A 21,635-nucleotide genomic window follows, 5' to 3' on the forward strand; every position below is an offset into this window, starting at 1 on the left:
CCTTTAGATTTAGCATCCAAGCTTTTAACTGCTCTTCTGAATTGAACCTCAAACTCTTTGCAGTTCATCCTTCACTGCTAATTAGCAACAATATCTGCCTTTGCAACAGAACCATGGAATTTATAGAGGGAAGAGGTAGATAATGACAATTTTATAGATGGGGAAACTGAAGCATGATTTACACAACTTCACACAGCAAGTCAGTGAGGGGGTAGAACCCAGGAATCCTGAATCCCTGTCACCTGCTCCAACCACTAGACAATACTTCCAACCAGAGCTGGGACTAGAACCCAGGTCACCTTGACTCCCTTGACCCAAGCGCTAACCATATGAGAAGGCTCCTTGATCTAACTCCTACTTCCTCTTGCTGATGCAGGATTGCTCCCTGCAGTCACTAGCCTGATAGCCTTCTGGCCCATCCCTCCAGCTCAGACACATGCTGTGATGGCACCGTCATTCCAGCTGCCACAAAGGGGTTATACAGAAATGCCCCGGGCATAGGGGGAGTCCTGAGAGAAGAAGAGCCATCGCCACCTCCCACAGGAGCCCATGGTGCAGGGAGCATGTCACGGGAAGGAGGGGATGGTTGGGGCTTTCCTGGATCTCCAGCTGCTGGGGCTGTCGACAGCCATCACACTGCACTAACCCATGCCACAGCTCAAACCAGCCCCCAGGAGCGGCACACAGGTGAGGTGCAAAGGCCCCCACTCCCTTAAGGATAATGAATATGGGCCCAAGACCTCTCATTAATACACCCGGAGCCACAGGGCCCAGCATGCAATGCTTCACCTGCTGGTATGCAGCAATGCATGCTGGGATCTGCAGATGCCCCAGTCCATAGCCTCAATCAGCAAGTGGCCAACGTGGCCCTTGAGCAGTCCTGGGGCAGATGCCCCTGAGTTACCCCCACACTCTGCTGATTTTCTCGGGCTTCTGGCAGGTGACTCTGTCTCTCCCTGCATAAGGATGCACCCAGATTAGCAGAGGTTCCCAGCCTGTCCTGGCAGCATCAGAGCTACCCACATGGCAGCATGCCAGGGAGATCCATAAGGCACTTCCTTCATGCAGGCGTCAGCAAACATCAGATGATTAGACCAGCCGTCAGGCAAAGTTAGGGCCAACCCACCAGCGTGCTTGCCCTGCATGGGAATTCCAAGTGAACAGCAGCCAATGCCAGCTCCAGTGCCCTGCCCTTCCCTTCCCAGCCAGGGTGTTGGGGGCCATGAGTTCACCACTACAGTGATGCTTGCTCATTCCCATGCCATACATGGCTGCCCAACTGGAACTTTCCCTCTGCCCCTCCATCTCACTAGGGAGCCCTGTAGGGAGTTTGTCCGGCTCATCAGCAAATGAAATCTTTTTTTCCCAGCCCGATTGATGTTGTTTAGCTTTCTCACCCATGGAACATTTCCAGAATTAATGCCATCACAGCTTTCTCCACTGAGGTAAATGACTGCACCAGGAGCAGGATAGTGGGGCCCCCAAGGGGCGGGCCAGCAGGGAATCGGGGGGCCTCAAGAGGCAGGGCAGTGGGGGAATCAGGACAGTACTGTTCAGTCCTGAGCCCCATATCACCAGCGCGGGGAGGACAGTTCAACGGTGATGCAGTTCTTAAACACAGCATTTAGACCAGAGGTGGGCAAACTACAGCCCATGGGCCACGTCCGGCTAAAGGACAAGCCCCTGAGCTCCTGGCCCAGGAGGCTAGCCCCTGGCCCCTCCAGCATTGCTCCCCCTCCCCTGCAGCCGACAGCTGCGAGGGCAGCGCTTTGGGTGGCGGGGCTGCATGCTCATGCAGGGCAGCGCGGCAGTGTGTCTGGCTCCGGCCAGGCGGCGCGGCGGCCAGACTTGCTGCTGTGAGTGGCATGGTAAGGAGGCCAGGGGGTCCCGGGGCACAGTCAGGAGACAGGGAGCAGGGGGCGATTGGATGGGGCGGAGGTTCTGGGGGGGCGGTCAGGGGACGGGGAGCGGTTGGATGGGGCGGAGGTTGGGGGGGCAGTGATGGGACAGGGATCAGGGGGCAGTTGGATAGGGCAGAGGTTCTGGGAGGAACAGTCAGGGGACAGGGAAGTAGGAGGGGGCGGATGGGGTGGGGGCCAGGCTGTTTGGGGAGGCACAGCCTTCCCTACCCGGCCCTCCGTACATACAGTTTTGCACCCCGATGTGGCCCTTGGGCCAAACAGTTTGCCCACCCCTGATTTAGACTGAGCATCAGGAAAAGCCCCTAGGAGAGAGAGCTACTGGGCTGAGGAAAAGCATCCCAGTTATAACTAGACTGCACAGAGCCCTGGAGGAGAGTCTGGAGGAGCACGCCTGCTCTGTTCCGGCGGGCTCAGGACAAACTACTACAGTTTTCCATCACCAGCTTGTGTTATTCTAACTAGTGTCAGCACCATCCCAGCACCTGGAGGGAAGGAGCCAGGAGATGCTTGTGTCTCAGGGAGCCTGCTCTTTTCTCTACTTACTGGGAGAGGGAAAAGCCCTGGGACAGATTCCCCCTCAACCAGCTGTGCATGGTCATTTATTCCCAAGCCATGTGGGTCAAAATGCCCCTGTATCAGAGCTCTCCACCTGCTTTGCATAGGAGCAAATGACCACTTCCAGTGCAAGGCGGGGGGGGGGGGAGGGGAAGAGCGGCCCACACACAGCGGAAGGCTCACTTAGTTCAGTGGTGCCCTCCACATGTTACTCGGTTATCGCTGACATATGTGAATCCCAGCCCGGCCAAGCAACACGGTCATGCAATGAGCTTGTTTCATTGTGGGTGACTGCAGCAGTGACTCATCCTGGGAAATCGTGCATGTTAACACAATAGGCCTTGCTGCTGCTGTCACTGATTCCACAGCCCAGAGAGGCTCACTCAGAGCTTGTCTGATCAGGGCTCAGTCCCTTTGAAAAACACTGCATGATGGAAGGCCTAGGAAGACACCCCCTCCAGCAAATACACCCATTACACATGGCTTCCCCACCCCGCGGGCAATGGACAGATCCTGTGCAAAACCCTCCCTTCTCAATCACTTGCTGAACATTTTATGTAGAACATTTGATCTGCTGTATTTTAGCTCCCCTGGTCCCAGCTATAGTTTCCTCACAGCCATAACCTGGCCCTTGTAGCCCATGCACATCTATCTCCCAGCTATCCTCCACCACTCTTCCCACAGCATGTCCCCCCCCCCAGCGGCAATCATCTGGTACTTAGAGCAGTCACTAACCTCTCCAAGGCCTGGTGCCCTTCCAGGCAGTCTGGCCAGAGAGCGGTGAACCTGTGCCAACAGGCCTTATTTTCTTCTTTGTGATTAAATGCATTACTGGAGGTGCCATATCACAGTATTGAGATGCCCCCCCACCCATGGACCTGGGCTTGTCCTCTAGCCCAAAGAACTGGACTGAGCTACCCACAAAGCTGAGCTGATGCCAGTCCAGATGAGCAGACTGGTGGCACAGATGAGCAATATGGTGTTCACCTGGGCAGAGATCACTGCTACTAGAACCCAGCTCCTGACTCAGTAGCCCAGAATATCTGCCTGTTAGAGCACCACCCAAGCCTGCTCTGATCTTATCCAGTACACTAGATACCCTCGTTTCCTCCAGCACTCAGGCAACAGAATTCCATTGAACGGCACAATCCTGCTTCAAAGTTTAGTGTCAACACTGCCCACCCCATAGCGCAGAGGAGAGGGGCCACCTCACTTACTTATGTGATGGCATCACACTATCCTGGGGGGGCACTTTGCTCGCCCTCAATACATTTTCAGGTGGCAACATTGTAAGATGTGGGTAGCATGGAGACAGTGCTGCCAGCTTCAGGATGAGTGGCAGCCCTCAGGAACATTATTAACAACTCATTCTAAACTCCAAATTTAGATTCTGTTTTTTTAAAACATACCAAGGGCAGATATGACAAAGTATTTCCCTGTGCGGCTCATGTTAATGTCCCAAAAACAGGGGGGAATGGGGAGAGGGCGTGCCATCTTTTTCACACAGGCATTATTGAAACTTTTCCCTGCAATGCTGGAATTGCAAACACAAGGGGTCTATGCTAGGGACAGGGAACCAGAGAGTGAAACTGACTAGAAACAAATGGGAAACTGACCCAGCTAGTTTCAAGACTTCTCAGCAGGAGGGATTTTTGCAGAGATGTAGCTATACCAATGCAAATCTCCAGTGTAGATGCGCCACATTAGCATGAAGCAATTTTCCTTGTTTTGATTTTTCTTCTGACATATTCTGTGGCTTCCACATTATGATTTTAGTTAATTTGGTGTAAAATGAGTTTCTCTATTTAGTTAAATGGAGTCACTCCAGATTTACACTGATGTAGCAGAGCAGAATCTGACCTTATATGCACATGCAAGAAAAGAAGATAAATCTTAAATGCTATTAGACATAAACAAGACAATATGTTCTGCTTCCCTGAGCACTTTTCCAGGCCCACCTTCCTGACATCCGCCATGTTTGCTTTCCCCTTTGCAGCACTTCTGGAAATGGCTTGTCTTTCATTTCTCATCTGCCAATTTGCGATGAGCGGTGTTGCCAATAACACATTTTAATAAGAATTGAGGAACTACCATTCCAGAGCAAACCAAAGGTCCATGGAGCCCAGGCTCCTGTCTCCACTGCCAAATGCTTCGGAGGACAGAGTATAACCTAATGCACCGCATTGTGCAGTGCTATTCCTTAGGGACAATTCCTTCCTGACACCCTAGCTGGTAATCGGTTTATGCCCTGCAGCATGAAGTTTAGTAGTTCTTGTCATTTTTACTCTTCCCCAGTTTAATTGCAGATGGTGTTTTGACTCATACAAACATCTAAATCTTTTACAGTAACAATCATTGTCTCTGGGTGCTGTCTGGAGATGGATTTCAAAGAACATTTATCAGCTAATTTTTAAATGGCTGATAATTGATTTTTTTATCTATTGTTTCTAAGATCTTCTTAAAAAAATCAAATAAAATGTCTCTTGCTAATTGGTTTATTTTTGCCATTTGTCCAACACGGAGTCTTTTGTTCTCATCTGTGTTCCAAACAGAGCTAACTACTTTTATTGCTACCCTTGCTATTTATGCTGCAGCATCACCAGACCACTGGCTGTGCTGCTGAGGCAGCAGGGTTAACTCACAACACTGTTTGTTGTAGGTCCTACCAAAAAGGCATTTATTGCTATTCTGTTCCCCAAGCTCTCATTGAATCCCAGGCAACAACAACCAGCCAGTATGTAAAATCTGGAAGGTTTTTCTCCTCAGATGAGATCAGGACAAGTTTATGGAGAATTTAATTGAGGGGCTAAAGTATCTGAGAGGCTGCCCATAGGGGATCCAACATGGCCTATATACCAGAGCTACAAGAGGTTAGATTATGTATGTATGGTTGGGATCTCCAGGCATCACAACAACACAAATAAATAATAAGAATACAGAACACGTTTACATATCCTTGCTTACAATTTCTGCCACCAGGTATCTATCTATCCCCATATGCGTACCCCTCTATCCGTCCCCACATGCGCACACCTCTATCCGTCCCCATATGCGCATCCCTCTGTCTCTCTGTCTAGGTGAGGCACCCAATTCTCCTTTTGGGACACAGAAAGTTTTAGCTAGGAGGAGCAATGACCTTATTGAATCACAGACCCCTGCTCTTTGAGGAGACAATCAAATCCCCAGATTCTCACGCCCCCAGATCATATGGGTGTTGAAATCCAAACCCAGATTTCATTTTTCCAAATGTTCCTATCTTTGCACTGAGCTGAAATGAAACCTGGGAGCCAAGTACCCACAGATAATTTAGTGCCAATACCAGATGCTTCAGGGGACCTCGCACCTTCCTCTGAAGGGGAAAGCTCTTGGGTCTCTAAAGCTGGGGTGGGATCTGGGTTCCTTTTCACCCTTTCCCAACATATGTAGATGTAGAACTGATCCTGAATATCCTGACACCAGTTTTATACCCGCCTAAGCCCGCTAGCCTCCTGATTCACGCAGCTGTGAGAAGGGAATCAGCCCCAGTCTCTAGCCTGGCTTCCTGGGAGCAATGACCCACCCCACTCTAGCTCCTCAGTTGTGTTGTTCTGGCATCACTCTGCCCCTGTATCTGCAGGGAGACACCTGTCACCATCTGGACTCTGGGTGCAGACTGGGCCCAGTTGCAGCTTCCTTTGCTGCTTCCCCAGGGTCTGGCCCCGGCAGAACATTTCTGCCCTGTGTTACACAAGAGCTGTTGTTCACACAAACATGTGCTGGGCAACATCCTTGCCTGGTGTTCATCAGGCAGCTGTGCCGACTGAAAGAGAGCTGCCCTGACATCCCCCAGCCGAGGAGCTGATAAACCTGGCTGTCACCTCACGGCCTGGCCACTGCAATTCCCTCCACCCTGAGGTCTCACCACAAACATCCTGTCATCCCCACCACAGCACAGAGACACAGCCCCCACCAATGGGCTCCAGCTCCCTTACCTTGCTCCTCATCTGCCCCGACGTAGACACTTTCCTGATGAGCTTGTGAGAGCTGCCCTCCTGCTCGCCCTCACTGTCAGAGGATTCCTCGCCAGCTCCTTCAGCGGAGGCTGGGGCCAGCTTGTCCGAGTCCAGGGAAGACACCGACTCCCTAGCCTTCCTGAAAAACAAGTCCCCAGGGACCAGTTTCTCTGCCATCTCCAGAGCGTCTCACTGAGGCGTGTGACTGAGGTGCAGATCCCAGATGGGCTCAGGGCTCTTCCACTTCCTACAACCCTTCAAAAAAGGACAAGGCGACATGCTCTGTGAGAGACTCAGCACTTGGGCCCCAGTTCGCAGAGCTCCCCTGCCACCATGGAATCCCCCTCCCATGTCCCCGTGGGACATTCAGATCATGGGGGGGTGGGGAGGGCTAGCCAGTGGGGGTGGGAGCACATGGAGGTGTGTAACTGGATGCTCTGGGGAGGTTGTAGTTTTAAATTCAGGCACTTCCTCACCTCTGAAATTCACCCTCGATGTCAAAACGCAAAACAGCTGCTTTGCTGTCAAACTTTTTTTTTCCCCCCAAACTCTTCCTCTTTTTTCACCCTCTGATCACAACAATTGTGCAAAGCCCAGCTTCCTTCTCGGTCTGCTTTTTATTTCATGCTGCTGCCTGCAAGGCTTGCTGGGTGCAGTTCCAGCCAGGGCATCTCACCCCTTGGCAGTAACAAAACCACTCTGTCCTATCCTCGGGGGACCCGCAGCAAATCCCCCACCCCGTCAGTCCCAAATGCTCCCCTCCACTCACCTGCCCCGGTTACTGTTTGCTGGGGGAGGGCGAGAGGGCGGGAGGAGAGGAGATTCTCACTGGAAAGCCTCTCTTCCCCAGCAGCCAAGGAGGCAGGTGATGAAGCCCAAGAAGAGGAGGCTGGGGCTGTCTCTGCCACGGACAGGGGCCCACCAGCTGGAGGAGGCACCCGGGCCCCAAACAGGTGGTTGGGTTTATGGACTGGTCCCTGCGCGCCGGGGTGGGAATACACCAATGCAAAGCACCGCGCCACGGCCAGGACAGGTGGCGCGCCGAGCGCCCCCCAGGGCGGAGAGGTCCCTCCCGTGCCAGGCAGCCCCATCCCGGCTGGAGCAGCCACTTACCTGCAGCCCCCCGCGTCCCTGCTGCCGCCGTGAGCGCCTGTGACCAGCTCAGCCTCCGCGGGCAGGAGAGAGGGTCACGGCGGGATCTGCTCAGCCGGCGCTAGCGAGCCCCGCGGGGGCGGGCTGGGCTGCGGGGCTCCCCCGCCGCATCGCTCCGCGGCCGGGCTCAGCTCACTGGCAGCCCCGCGATCTGCGGCACATGTTGCTTCTCTGCCTCCGCCCCCGGCGCTGCGCGCCTGTCAGCTCGGGCGCCCGGGCACTGCAGTCCCGGCCCCCCCCCGCCCCGCGCCCTGCCCTGCCCTGCCCGCTGCAGCCGCGGGGCCGCTCCCCCCGGGCCTGATCCGCCCGCCCCTGGCACCAGCTGCGCAATGAGGCTCGTCCTTCCCCGGCCTGATGCAGGCTGAGCTCGGGTGCGCTTCACCCTCCCCTCCTCCCACAGCCCTGCGGAGCTGTGTGCTTGTGCGAACCGGCCCGGTCTCTGCCCTCAGCGCCGCAAGCCCGAGCCTGCTGTCTGCGGCTCGCAAGGCTGCTCCTGCTCACACAGCCCGGCTGGCTGGGAGGCTGCGGGGGCCCAGGGGAACTGCAGGCCCCAGCCCTGGGGGCCCGCAGAGAGAAGTGCGGGGGTGGGGGGAATATTTGGGGCCCAGTCCCTCTACTGCTTGTGACAGGAGGAGGGTTCTCAGCCTCCTGGACTGAACCCTTCCCTGGCCGGGTGCATTAGTCTTGACGGGCCTCCAGATTCCATTGCTGGCTGTGTCACCGGGTCACTGCCCTGGATCCCTGATTTAGTTGGGGATTGGTCCTGCTTTGAGCCGGGGTTGGACTAGATGCCTCCTGAGGTCCCTTCCAACCCTGATATTCTATCATTCTATCTTCCCTGACCCTAAAGTCAATCCAGAGCCTGGGACCTTGGGCATGTCACTTACCCACCCCATCCTGGTTCCCCACCTTATGCAGCCCTTGCTCAGCAAGGGGCACTTGGAGATCTGGGTCCTGTGCCAGCAGCAGGGCCTTGATGAGAAGGAACCAAATTCCCCCAGCAGGCCCAAAGCAGGAAGGGGGATGTTAGTTACCAAATGAAATGCATCTCTCAAAGCAAGTCCTGACATTTCCTAATGTTCCAAAGGTGTAGATTTGTTTCCTACAGGGGATGCTGGTAGTACCACCTACTGCTCAGGTTGTCTGACACCTCCCATTGTAAGCCCCTTTTTTCAATTACTGATACTTTTGCCAAACTTTAAGCCTTCTGGCTGAAACTGTCCATGCCGCACACGTCTGAGGCTGAATATTTTTGGAGAGTTTCAACAAAAATGACTGACATGTTTCTGCACAGGAGATTAGGGACAAAGCCTTTTTTTTTTTGGAGACTGTCAAGGCTGATTCCCCACTCTGGCACTTCGCATGCAGAAGGTGGGGGCCCGCAAAAATTGTAAAAATTAATACTGGCCACTCCAGGTTTGTATTAAACATCTTCTCTCTGACCTTGGATGGGTAGGTGCTGCTGTGATGTTGCACTCTATATGATTTTATGAAAATATGCTAATGAGTATGAATATAATGTAACTGGAATATGCTTCACGCAAAAGGTCTCTTGTAAGGTATCATTACAAAGCTTATAATCTACTGAGTGTGGTCATCCTATTTGTATAAATGTATCACTCTTGTATCTGAAACTAGAAATATGAACTATAACTCTGAGGGCCTATTGTAATAATGCAAAATATGGGCCATTAATGGTGGTTTGGAATCTTAATGGCTCCCATTAACCAGGACAATTACCTGTAGATGGCTCTGTTTTATTTGTAAGTCTTCCTGTATACCTGTGGGCTGGCAAGGGAGTAATGAAGTCTTACAGTGACATGTGATCATGTCACCTGAACTGGAATCCATCTTTAACCTGGTGCTTTTCCATGGAGAAGGAGGGGTGGGAACTCAGAGGGACAAAGGATTCCCGCCTTATGCAAAAGATATATAAATGGGTGGAACAGAACAAAGGGGGAGCCCTCATGAGAAATCCCCTAGCTACCACCTGAGCTGAAACAAGGGCTGAACCGGGGAAAGGATTGTGCCCAGTCTAGGACGGTGTCCAGTCTGTGAAAGAAACTTATTGAAACATCTCTGAGGGTGAGATTTTATCTGTATTCAGTTTTATTACTGTACTAGACTTAGACTTGTGTGTTTTATTTTATTTTGCTTGGTAATTCACTTTGTTCTGTCTGCTATTATTTGGAACCACTTAAATCCTACTTTCTGTATTTAATAAAATCATGTTTTACTTATTAATTAACCCAGAGTATATATTAAAACCGGGGGTGGGGGTGGGGCAAACAGCTGTGCATACCTCTCTATTTATGAGTTTACCCTGTATAAGCTTTATACAGGATAAAATTGATTTATTTGGGGTTTGGATCCCATTGGTAGTTGGACATCTGAGTGTTAAGGACAGGAACGCTTCTTAAGTTGCTTTCAGTTACATCTGCAGCTTTGGGGCACGTGGTTCAGACCATGGATCTGTCTTGGAGAAAACAGGCATGTCTGGCTCAGGAAGACAGGGTTCTGGAGTCCCAAGCTGGTAGGGAAAGCAGGGGCAGAAGTAGTCTTGGCACATCAGTTAGCAGCCCCAAGGGGGTTTCTGTGATCCAACCCATCACGGCTGCCACCACTCAAATGCAAAAAACCCCTTGGGACCCAGGAAGGCGCACTTGGGAATTCCTCCCTGTGGGGTACCCTCAAGCTCTTTCACCACCACCCCCTTCAAGGGAAGAGCTGAGGAAGAAAACAAAGGAAATCAGCTGTTGCCCCAGCTAATTAAATAACAAATGGACACAAAAATCCAATGTTCTTTAAAAAGGTAAATTTTATTAAAAACAAAAAGAAAGAAAATACATCTGGAACTTAGGCTATTGCTAGATTTAAAAAGATCAAATATAATAATTAAGCATCAAGAATGGTTTTCTTGAAGTCCAACTTAATGGTTACAAGCAAAACAAAAGCATTTGTGGGTTAGCACAGAGAAGTCCACAAACCATAAAGAAATAAAAGAGATAAACCTAATCGTGTCTTCCTAGACATTTCCTGATCTACTTACGTATCTGGGGTTTTAAATAAGTAGTTTCTAGGTATGATTTGATAGTTTTTCCTACCTGGCTTAAAGCTTCTTACAGCATAGTCCTAGCCCAGTCTCTGCTCTGTCACCTCTCTCCAGAGAACAACAGACAGACAAAGGGAAAGTTTTTTTTCCCCAATTTTAAAAAGTTCTACCCCTCCCATTGGTTTTTATGGCCGTGTGCCCACTCCCTTCCTTTTACCTATGGACTTTAACCTTTTACAGGTCAAGCAAGTAGAGAATAGCTACTAACAGGGATTTTGTGGCCACTGGCTGGCAGGGTGTCCATAAAAAGGAGCTACTCCCCCTCCCCACTTCATTTATCACAGAGGCATTCCAGTGCCCATATGCTTTGGAGCAGGGACAGGAAATTGGTAGGAGGGTTGCCCTGGTATTAGGGATCTGCCATTTGCAGTTCCTGTAAAATCTCTCCAAGTTTGGCCAGTTATGAGCCTTTGGATAAACTGCAGTTTGCACAACCTATTAGAGTTGAACAGCTAAATTCTCTGAAGATGGCATCTGCACTCCAGCCCCTCATGGCTCCTCCATATGACTGGACTGCACATGCACCGTCCCCTGCAGGGACTGAGCATGGGGCTGCAACCTCCAGGGGCTGAGCTGGACTCTCCCTGCAATTGCTGCTCCTTCTAGCTGTAGTGCCAGATCTGTGAGCAGGGAGGCTGTGCCAGCTGTGCGCTCAGTGTTCCCCCTGCTGGCACCCAGGCAGCATGGAGGAGGGCACAGTCTGAATGCAGAGGGCTCAGGCATTAGGGAGGAGAGTGGAGGCCAAGGGGACACAGGTGCTGGAATTAGTGGTACTGTTGCACCCTCTGGCTTAAAGTAGTTTCCATCATATACAGGGTTTACAGTTTGGTTCAGCACCTGTGAATGGGAAGGGGGATTAGAGGAGCCTGAGAGTTGGGAGAAGCATAGGGAGAGGGGGAAACAGTAGCCAGAAAGTGGGAAGTGGTAGAAGACAGGAGCTGGGGGCAGAGAAGCTGGATAGGAGTAGAGGCAGGGCAGGCATCTGGGGTAGAGAAGTATGGATGGGAGGGAGGACAGGAGCAGATGGGGGCAAGAGAGGGACACAGACAGGCTTGGTGCAGGGACTGGGGCAGAAGTCTCTCATCATGAGAGCACACTCCCTCTAGAACCTGGAATTGAACCCAGGAGACCCGAGTCTCTCCAGTCCTCTGCTGTCAGCAGATGTCTGTAAAACCTACTAAAGAGTGTGTCTTGTCCCCCTCTGATGCATGGTCCACATACTCAGCCTGCTATTACTGTTGGTTACTCTACTAGCTCAAGTAGCAGAGGTCTGTGCCAAGGAGGAAAAAGGCCAAACCCTGCAGCTGACCCAAGCTGGGGATCAATATGCTTTCACATGCTGCAAATTACATCATTAAAGTTGCAAAGTCAAGCCCTGGAAAATTGGGAGGTGCTAAAATTAAGGCTTCCCGGGCATCCTTAATTTGGATCTTTTATGGATAGACATTCTGCTCCAGTCATTAATTACACAATCACAGTATTTTTCCCCACAGGACTCGGTCTCATTCAGCATGGCTGGGTAGGAAAGGAGGCTGTCGTGTGTAGGATCCCTGCTTCATTTAGTGTAGAAGTTGGAAGCTGTGCAGTGACTAAGGGAGGGTATTGCAGGCAGAGACAGGAGGGTCACATGGTTAAAGCATTGCCTTGTGAACTGGAGTCTAGCCCTGCCTCTGGCACAGAGTTCCCAGTTGGTGCTGGGCAAGTCACTTAACCCAGACTTTGTACAGGTGATTACTGACTCTGTTCCTCATTTCCTTGGTGCCCAATATGAGACACCAGTTGTGCAGTGCACCCCTGATGCCTGCTGAGTCAATGGGAGCTGTGTTTTGAGCATATCACACACTAAATTCTCTGGGGGAAAAACCCAGGCTGTAGGTGTCTCAAGTTAGGCACCCAAAATTCACATTCATACACACACACCCCCTTCTACCTGCTCTGTGGCTCAGTTCCCCCTGTGCAAACTGTGGCTAACCCCACCTCAGTTCACGGGGTGATGTGAAGATAAGTTCATTCATATTTGTGAAGCATTCAGGCACTGTGATGAGAGCACCACAGAAACACCCAGAAGGCAATTAAGAGTTGTTTAGGCAGTAAAGGGTTTGGAAAAATAGGTGGTAAATAAGGGCTGGGGCCACACACTGAATGAGGAGGATAAAAAGGAAGAGCAACCCCTGCTGAATGAGGCAGGGGGCCTGTGGAAAGAGCACGTCATCATGGAATTAAAACCGGTATTGTGATACATATGTAAAAGGGGGCTGAATTTTGCAACTGTAACATAGGGGGCCTTTTGACACATGCACACGCACACATACAGCTTGATGTCCTATGCCACCACAGATTGTACTGCATTTGTGAATGAATCTGCTCCCTCTGTCTATTCAAAGTCATGCCTGGTCACTTCAGTGTCCAAAATGAGCTATTCCTACCTGTCCCATATGTTTCTGTCAGCCCACAGAGCCAACACTGCTCTGTGAGAGGCAGCTGGATTATAGATTCATAGATATTAAGGTCAGAAGGGACCATTATGATCTAGGCCAACCTCCTGCACAACTCAGGCCACAGAATCTCACCCACCCACTCCTGCGATAAACCTCTCACCTATGTCTGAGCTATTGAAGTCCTCAAATTGTGGTTTAAAGACTTCAAGCAGCAGAGAATCCTCCAGCAAGTTACCCGTGCCCCATGCTACAGAGGAAGGTGAAAAACCTCCAGGACCTCTTCCAATCTGCCCTGGAGGAAAATTCCTTCCCAACCCCAAATATGGTGATCAGCTGAACCCTGAGCATATGGGCAAGATTCACCAGCCAGATTATCCCCAGGTTTGTGCATCAACACGTCTGTTATCCAGGGCCTCAATCTAGATGTTCCCCTGGGCAGACTACTGAACCCAAAGGCCTAAATTTTTGATTGCCTGGCTCCCATACAGATCCCACCCTCATTTACCAGTGTGGAACCCCCTGCTGCACAGAGGGAGCTAAGAATTTAATTCCGCTCACAGAGTTATTGCTACTGGTGGTGATGCACCAGGCAGACATAATCCAGCTCTGCTTGCAGAGCACAGGGGGCATTTGCAGAGCTGGTAGTTCACAAAACCATCCTTTTACTTGTATAAGGGTGACCAGAGGGCAAGTGTGAAAAATCAGGACGTGGGTGGGGGTTTATAGGTGCCTATATAAGAAAAAGCCCCCCAAATCAGGACTGTCCCTATAAATTTGGGACATCTGGTCACCCTAACTTGTATGCTGAGCACATTTGATCTGCAGCCACAGAGCCTGATAGAAGCATTTCTAGTCACTTTACAAAGCACTTTGATTGGAAGGTGAGTCATCCTAGCTCTAGTCTCCCCTGTACCCCAGGCTGTAGTGAGGTGGGGACAGCGCCTTCAGAATCAGCAATTCCCCAGGCCTTGTTTTTCAAAGCCTGGCCAGTTATTTCTTCCACTAACAGGTGCCAGAACAGCAGGAACTAGCGTTTGAACCAAGCTGTGCCTAACTCTCAGCAAATGAGAACAGGATGGGAAGTCGGATTTGCTGGGGTGATGGCCTAGGGATCATGTATTGGGGGAAGACGGGAAACGAGATCCCCATTTTCTTTCCAACAGGGCTCCAAGAAGACAGCACTGATTGTGCTAGCTCCAACACCAGCAGCTCCATCTAAGATACCAGGTGGAACTGAGCCTTGCGAACTTCAGCAAATTGTACCCCAGAAAGGCTTCTGAAGAGACAGTTTGTTAAAAGCAGATCTGGGGGTGCAATAAGGCAGTTGATCCCAGCTGTGTGGAGCTGCCAACCCTGGTGTTTACTAGGAGCTCGGTCCTGCTGTATCCATCAACTGCTCGCCAGGCTGTGGGCTGCTGAGTCAGAAAGGAAATTGAAGAAAATTTGTTTTTGATGTAAGACCCCGGATCAGTAACAGAATAATGCCCTGGGTCTTGAAAGCTGTTGTGTGGGTGGATCCTGTCCAAAAGGAGCAGCTTGTAGGATCACATCCTAAATGCATGCAAGAGAAACTGTTAATTAGAGAGACTTGGATACTACTATGATGGTTATAGAAGGAGGATCTAGATACTGTCTCCAAATGTAGATTGAAATTAGTGAAACCTTTAAGAACCACAAAAATCAGTATTTCTCGGGTTCTTGGGGGTTTTGTTTTAAAGTTGGAAATACAGAAAGAACAGAGAGAAACTGCCATCCCCTCTCCTCCCCTCTCCCAGGTTATTAGCAGCCAACTCTGCAGCACTGAGAAGTTAGGAGTGAAACTGACCCTAAACAAAAGTGAATCTGATGCCATTGTGTTCCATTGTCCAGACAGAGAAAAATGCAAATTGGAAACAGGTAGAAGAAATGGGAAAAATGCAACAGGATTGTTAAAAGTTGCTCACTTTTACCTATCCCACCTCTGGTGAGTCAGAGAGGGGCAGCTGTGCTGACAGCATGTGATTTTTAAATTGAAAAGAACCCTTTCAAAGTTACAAATCTATTCATAGCATCACAAACCTGAGGCCACCCAGAAACTCAGTCCCTGACTGGGGCCGCTGGGCGCTTCACAGTACCAAAATCCCCAGCCTCCCGCCTTGAGTGCTGAGGATCCTACTGCTTTGGTAAAGATAGAATCACCTTTAGATGTTAGCAGTGCATATCTGGTACATAACTGAGCAGTTCTGATCCCAGCCAGTAGGCGGCAGCAGTGCACACACAAGCTGCCAGTTCATTGCGACCAGTGTTTCTTAACGATTGGTCTGTGTACCGGTGCCAATCCCTGAGATCTCCCAGATTCAGCCTAGGAAGGCAACAAGCTGGTCCCTGGTATCAAAAAGGTTGAGAAACACTGCACTAGACCATGGAATAGTCTCCCAGGGCCGTGGTGGGAGCCACATCCCATGGGACATTTACAACTGGATTGGATAAAACCCAGAGGAATATGCTATGGAAAACAACCTACTCTGGCAGGCAGGGGAGGGACTAGAAAGATCCTGTTGGTCTCTAATTGCCATGGTTTGCTAGATGGTTTGGTTCAAGAGAGAAGCACCTTTCTTGGGAGCGCAGATGCATGAGATTTATTGCAGGGAAGGAAGCTGGGCTGGTTCTTAAGAGCTCTTTGTCCAGATGGGACAGACAGCTGTTATAAGGGCTAGCCCCAGAGCACCAAAACAACTCACTAGTTGGCACCCAACTGTTGCCGGGCCTTCCCTTTGGTCATCATCACCTCTTGCTGGTCGCCTCTGCCCTCTTTGGTCCTGCAACAGTATGCCTCTGCCTGGGTCTTCCGTGGCCTTGCCTTCCAGCAAGAGGACTTCAGATTTCTGTTCCCTTCCAGTGTGTCCAAGTCCAGCTGTCATACCAGCTGGCTTCTCCCAGCTGGCCTCTTCAGCATCTCTGCACCCAGTGCCCGCGAGCAAGCCAGCAGTAAAGCCTTGCCAAGCCAAACAGAACTCAGCAGAATCACATTCTTTGCAGAAAGAAAAGGAGACCTTGTGGCACCTCCGAGACTAACAAATATATTTGAGCATAAGCTACAGCTCACTTCATCGGATGCTCATGAAAGCTTATGCTCAAATAAATTTGTTAGTCTCTAAGGTGCCACAAGTCCTCCTTTTCTTTTTGCGGATACAGACTAATGCGGCTACCATTCTGAAACCATTCTTTGCAGAGGACCAGGTCCCAGGGCATCTCCCCAGACTCCTCAACAGACCCCAAAGCTACAAACCAAATTAACCCCCACTCTTCAGTACCTTGCTGATCCTGCAGTCCTCCCCAGGCCTGCCTTCCTGGAACCAGACCACATGTGTCTGGGCCCACCACCAGAGTTAGCGCCAGTGCCCAGGCTCACCTCAACCCCGCTCAAGAGCTCTCCATAGCCAGCTCCTGCCTGCTAGCTTCCACCCTACCCCTCACAGGGATGTGGCAGGGACAGGCTAATACACGAGGGCTAGGCCACCCTGTTCTACAGACTTGGGGTTTGCCTGAGCTCCAATTTCAAAGTGCCCCTGACTGGGTGGTTCTAGTCACAATGGATGTTGACTGAGAGGGCTTCGGGCACCAAGAGACTAGCAGCTCTGAGCATGTTTAGTGCGAGTTTAGCACCCACAGAAGATCCAGGGAAGAACCCCAGGAATGGTCTGAGGCCAAAACAGATGCTGCCCTGAGCAATCTCTGCCTGAGTAGACTTTCTCCTAGGAAGAGATGTCCCCAAGCTGTACTCACCACTGGGGCACCTACACCTGCCTGTGGATTAGCTGTCTGTCTGACTCCCCTTCCTGCCAGTGCTCACTCCTTCTCGGGACTCAGAGAACATAAGGCTAGAAGGGACCACAAGGATCAGCTAGTCCAACCCCCTGCCAAGATGCAGGATTTGTTGTGTCTAACGCAGGGATAGTCAATTGTTTTTTCTCAAGGTCCAAATTTCTTGGTCAAGGTCTAGTCAAGGTCCAGACTCCAGAGAAAATAATTAAGAACACCCAACAGTAATGATAATAACAAATAAATAAAAAGATTTCATGGTCAGTTCAAAAGCTGAATTTTGGTGGTCCAGATTTAGCCCACGGTCTGCCTGTTAGATGGCTATCCAGAATCCTTTTGAAAGATCTCCAGTGAAGGAGTTTCCACAACATCCCTAGGCATCTATTCCACTGTCCTACTGTTCTTACAGGTAGGAAATTTCTCCTGAGATTTAATCGAAGAGCTTGTATACGTTACCTGCTGGATCGATGGGCAGCAATCAATCCAGCGGCAGTCGATTTATTGCCTCTAGTCCAGACATGATAAATTGACCGCCAACCCCTCTCCCGTTGACTCCAGTACTCCACCAGAGCAAGAGGCACAGGTGGAGTTGATGGGAGAGCGTCAGCTGTTGACTTACCGCAGCGAATAGCTCTAAGTACGTCGACTTCAGCTACGTTATTCGCATAGCTGAAGTTGCGTAACTTAGATTGATCCCCCCCCACACAGTTTAAACCAGGCCTAAATCTGCTCTGCTGTAGTTTGCCTCTTGTCCTGCCCTCTGTGGCAGGAGAGAGCAACTTTTCTCCATCTTTTTTACATCAACCTTTCAAATATTTGAAGACCACTATCATGTCTCCCCTTAATGTCCTCTTTTCCAAACTAAACATACCCAGTTCCTTCAGCCTTTGCTCACATGGCTCAAATTTTTCCATCCCTTTGATCATCTTAATTGCTCGCCTCTGAATCCTTTCCAGTTTTGCTACATCCATTCTATACATTGGTGACCAAAATTGGACACAGTCCTCCAGCTACTCAACTGCTTCCTCTTCGTTGCTTGGCCCTTCAGCCAGGTCACTGTAGGTTTCCCCTTCCTGGGAGGTTTGTGTACCACAGTCTCACTGCCATCTCAGGCAGCCTTCCAGTTCACTGCCCCTGAGTAAAGCTACTCCTGTGGCTGGTAGGGAAACCCAGACCCAGCCTCTACCCTGGGTTCCAGCCCAGGGACCCTACAACAAGCAGTCCAGGTCTGCACAGCCTTAATCTTTACTGCTGTATTCCTGGGCTACTTCCTACATTGCCTTCTCCCACCCTGCAAGTGTCTGCAGCCCTCTTCTATGCTCAGCTACCTGGCTTTATACAGGCCCCTCCTGTTCCTCTCCAGCTGAGCTTCATCACTAATTAATCCTTGCTCCCTGGCTCCTCCTACAGGTGCAGCCTCTATGGTTGATTGGTGGCTGGAAGACCGTCTGATTCTGGGGTACTGCACCCAATATCAAGCACAGCCCCAGGACCTACTGTAATTGATACTGCTTCCCCTTTGGACGGCCTGTGGGCTGCCCCAGAACCCGCACCAACCACGCAGGCACCAGGGCACCCCTCCAATCCCCGTCTCTGTTCTCAGCACTGGAGACAGCAGACAAGTTCCCAAGGAGGCGATTGCAAGCCAGCCTATAGCTGTCCTACCCAGTGCCTGCCCCATGGGAGTTCTCCCCGGCCTGCGAAGGGGCTCAGTAGTGTACAAGGACCATAGCAGAGGGAGGAATCCCTGCCCTCAACTTTGAGGGCCAGATCTTCAGCAGATGCTGCTGTGAAAGCGGGCCTGTCTCTGTCATGTTTGCTTGGGCACACTCAAGCTAGCTGCCGCAGTGCTGAGCATGGCTTTGTGGTCAGTATAGCCAAGGACAAGTTGTGTCAGCTGATTGCAGCTGAGCCCTGGCCCCAGCGCTCCCATGCTCAGCTGCACACAGAAGATCGAGAGGGGATGCTCACAGCCCCGGGATACAGTGCAGCATGGACTCCCATTTGGAAGGTTATTTTTGCAGCCACACAAGCTCGATTGTTTTCAAGGACAGCCCCTGCTGCCTAAGTCTGGGGTATGCGAGGTGGGGAAGGGTCCTGCACCCATTCCACGGCACCTTTAATGGGGCTTTTCTAGCTCTAATGTGTATGACTGAAACCAGCTGCTGCTGGAAGTGGCTCTCAGAGTGAGTCTGAGCCATGGCTCCGCTGGGTGTCTGGGGACATGGAGCTGCTGTCTCTCCTTAAGACACAGAGCCAAGGCACTGGCTAGTTGTGGTCAGTGATGATCACATGACACTTTTCCCAAGAGCATGTGAGTTTGCCCTTTGAAGGCTAGTGCTCCGGGGGGCGAGGGCGCTGGTCTGGCAGTCAGGAGACTTTGGATCAATTACTTCCCCTCTCTCCCCTCCCACCATTCACCAGGCCCGACTATTTAGAGTGGAAGCTCTCTGAGGCCGGGACTGTCTCTCACTGCCTGTGGACAGAGCCTAGCACAATGGGGCCCTCACAGCACGGTGCTCATGAAGATCTCTTGGCCCTTTCCACATGAGCATGTCTGTTAGCTCTAGCAGTCAGGCTGAATACTCCCTTGGGGGATGCTATTCTGCCTCCCTCAACTCCCCTGGGAGTTTCCCAGATGTTATTCTTTGCTGCCGCTTCTCAGAGCTGGGTGCAGAGCTGCTGTGTGTCGAGCGCTCTGGAATGGAAATCCTCCCTGAGCTTCTACCTTAGCCAGTGAGCCGCTGGAGTAAGAGGTGACAGCAGCGGATTCTGCCTGGGCCTCCAAGTTTGTATTCAGAAAAGAGGCATTCACTCAACTCTGGAGTCCCTTGCTGGGACAGGTTTCAGCCACGGCCGGCTTCCCACATACTGCTAGTCCATGGTGGAGAATCTCCTGGCCCCGCAGGCTGGGGCCGGGCTCATGTGTAGCCAGGATGCTACTTGCCATCATCAGTGCTGCAGAGCTGGCTACCTCTGATCCCTTTCTGCCACTGGGGCTGGGGGAATCTTCAAGCCTGTGCTGCAATTAATTTTCCTCCGAGCTATATTAAGCTTCAGCAAGAGACTGGCATGACGGGGGGAGGGGAGGGAAGGAAGGAGGGTTGGGGGGGAAGGAGAGGGCAGCTCCAGTATCTTTGACTTTCCTCCCAGGAGAGGAGTCGGCTTGTGCTATTGGCTGGATGGAGGGAGGCGATGAGAGAGAACACAAGAAAAGAATGGGAGGGTGGTGACTGGGAGCAAGGGAAGAGGATGAGATTAATGAAGAAAAGGAAAGAAAAGCAAGGGCAAAGGAGAGACAGCCTAGAAAAGGAAAGAGGAGAAGAAAATGAAAGGAGAGAGAGAGGCAAGCCGAATCAAAGGTGTGGGGAGATTATCCACTCTGCACGTCATGCCACAGCCCTCCACATCGTGTGCAGACAGCCAGAGTCATTGCTGTGGTCGACACCTGGCTGGTCACTCACAGGCCACTCCAGGCCCAGTTTGCAAACACCCCTCTCATGTCCCCATGACTGTGTGTGAAGGACACACGCACGCCAGCCAGCGAGACAGGCACAAAGTGGTTAAAGGCTGAACGCTGCTCTCGGGCAGGCAGTGACGCACATGGACAGGTTTGCAGCTTGTCAGGAGATGGCGGCTGAGGGGATCTGTTTCAGGGGATTTCTTGGCCCAGATCAATGATTCTCCAGGGCAGCAGGGAAGGAGGAAAGGGCTCTGATGGCACCTCTGAGCATGGGGCTGAGGAGGGGCTGGGGATAGTTAATTCTCCTCTGCTCCAGTCCCAGAGAGAGAACAGCCCTTGTTTAAGTGATCCTACTAGCTAGCCTCTCCATGTGTCCATTCTATTGCTCTGATTTATATATCTACTCTGCACACCCATTGAGCTAGAGTTACCCTACTCCTCGCTTTGCTGTGTGTAATCTAGCCACCATCTGCTCTCTCTCACTCAGCCTTTTAATCTCCACAGCTGTAGGAGACCAAGATCACAACAATGGTGCTCCCAGCCTTGCTCCTTCTCCCATCAGTGGGTGCCATTCCTGGGGCTGGCTACCAGGTGGGCATGGTGGGTCTCTCTGCCGATCAGTTGTTCAGGAGGAGTAGCTCCCGCACCGATGGCTCAATGCCTGCACTGACAGCGTTGGTGCTCAGAGACGGGACATGGTGCTGGGTAGAAACAGGCTGTGACACAGGACAGGGGTTGCAGCCATGGTAGTCAGCCCCAGGGTGAGCGCTCAGCAGTAGGAGCCTGGCAGAAAGCTGGGTTCCCATGGCCAGGTCTGTGTCCATCATCCTGCCACTAGGAATCAGGACAGAACCGTCTGAGCTCCCTCCAGTGCTGTGCCCTGGGCAGGGTTAGCAGAGGGACAAGCCAGGTCTCCTGCCAGGTCAAGGTGCTTCCCCTCCTGCAGGTCACACACAGCCTGAGCCAGGGGCACCCTGGGGGCCTCCGAGCTGTGAGTCAAGTGTCAGGCAGGGCAGTCTGTGGGGACAGGGTTGACATAGGATTCCAGAGATCAGGTACAAGTCACCTCTGCCAGAGGCTCCCAATGCAAGCAGCGTTGTCAATGGGAATTAGGTGCCAAAACACCTTGGGGGATCTGGGGCCCCCTCCCGCCCATAGGAAGTGGGGACAGTTGTTCTGCCAGGGGCTCCATACTCTGGT

General features: G+C 51.4%; 1 protein-coding gene across 1 annotated transcript in view; it reads right to left on the bottom strand.

The window, feature by feature from the left end:
* The window catches only part of LOC119861064 (diacylglycerol kinase eta), a 153,495-nt gene extending 145,734 nt beyond the window's left edge, over window positions 1-7,761 (bottom strand). Inside the window, 2 exon segments of the mRNA XM_038415530.2 lie at window positions 6,449-6,724; window positions 7,583-7,761. Of these exon segments, the coding sequence (XP_038271458.1) occupies window positions 6,449-6,646 (198 nt within the window). The 5' untranslated portion in view covers window positions 6,647-6,724; window positions 7,583-7,761.
* Window positions 7,762-21,635: the final 13,874 nt, after the last annotated feature.

The sequence above is a fragment of the Dermochelys coriacea genome, chromosome 9 (genome assembly GCF_009764565.3).
Source record: "Dermochelys coriacea isolate rDerCor1 chromosome 9, rDerCor1.pri.v4, whole genome shotgun sequence".
Taxonomy (NCBI): domain Eukaryota; kingdom Metazoa; phylum Chordata; order Testudines; family Dermochelyidae; genus Dermochelys; species Dermochelys coriacea.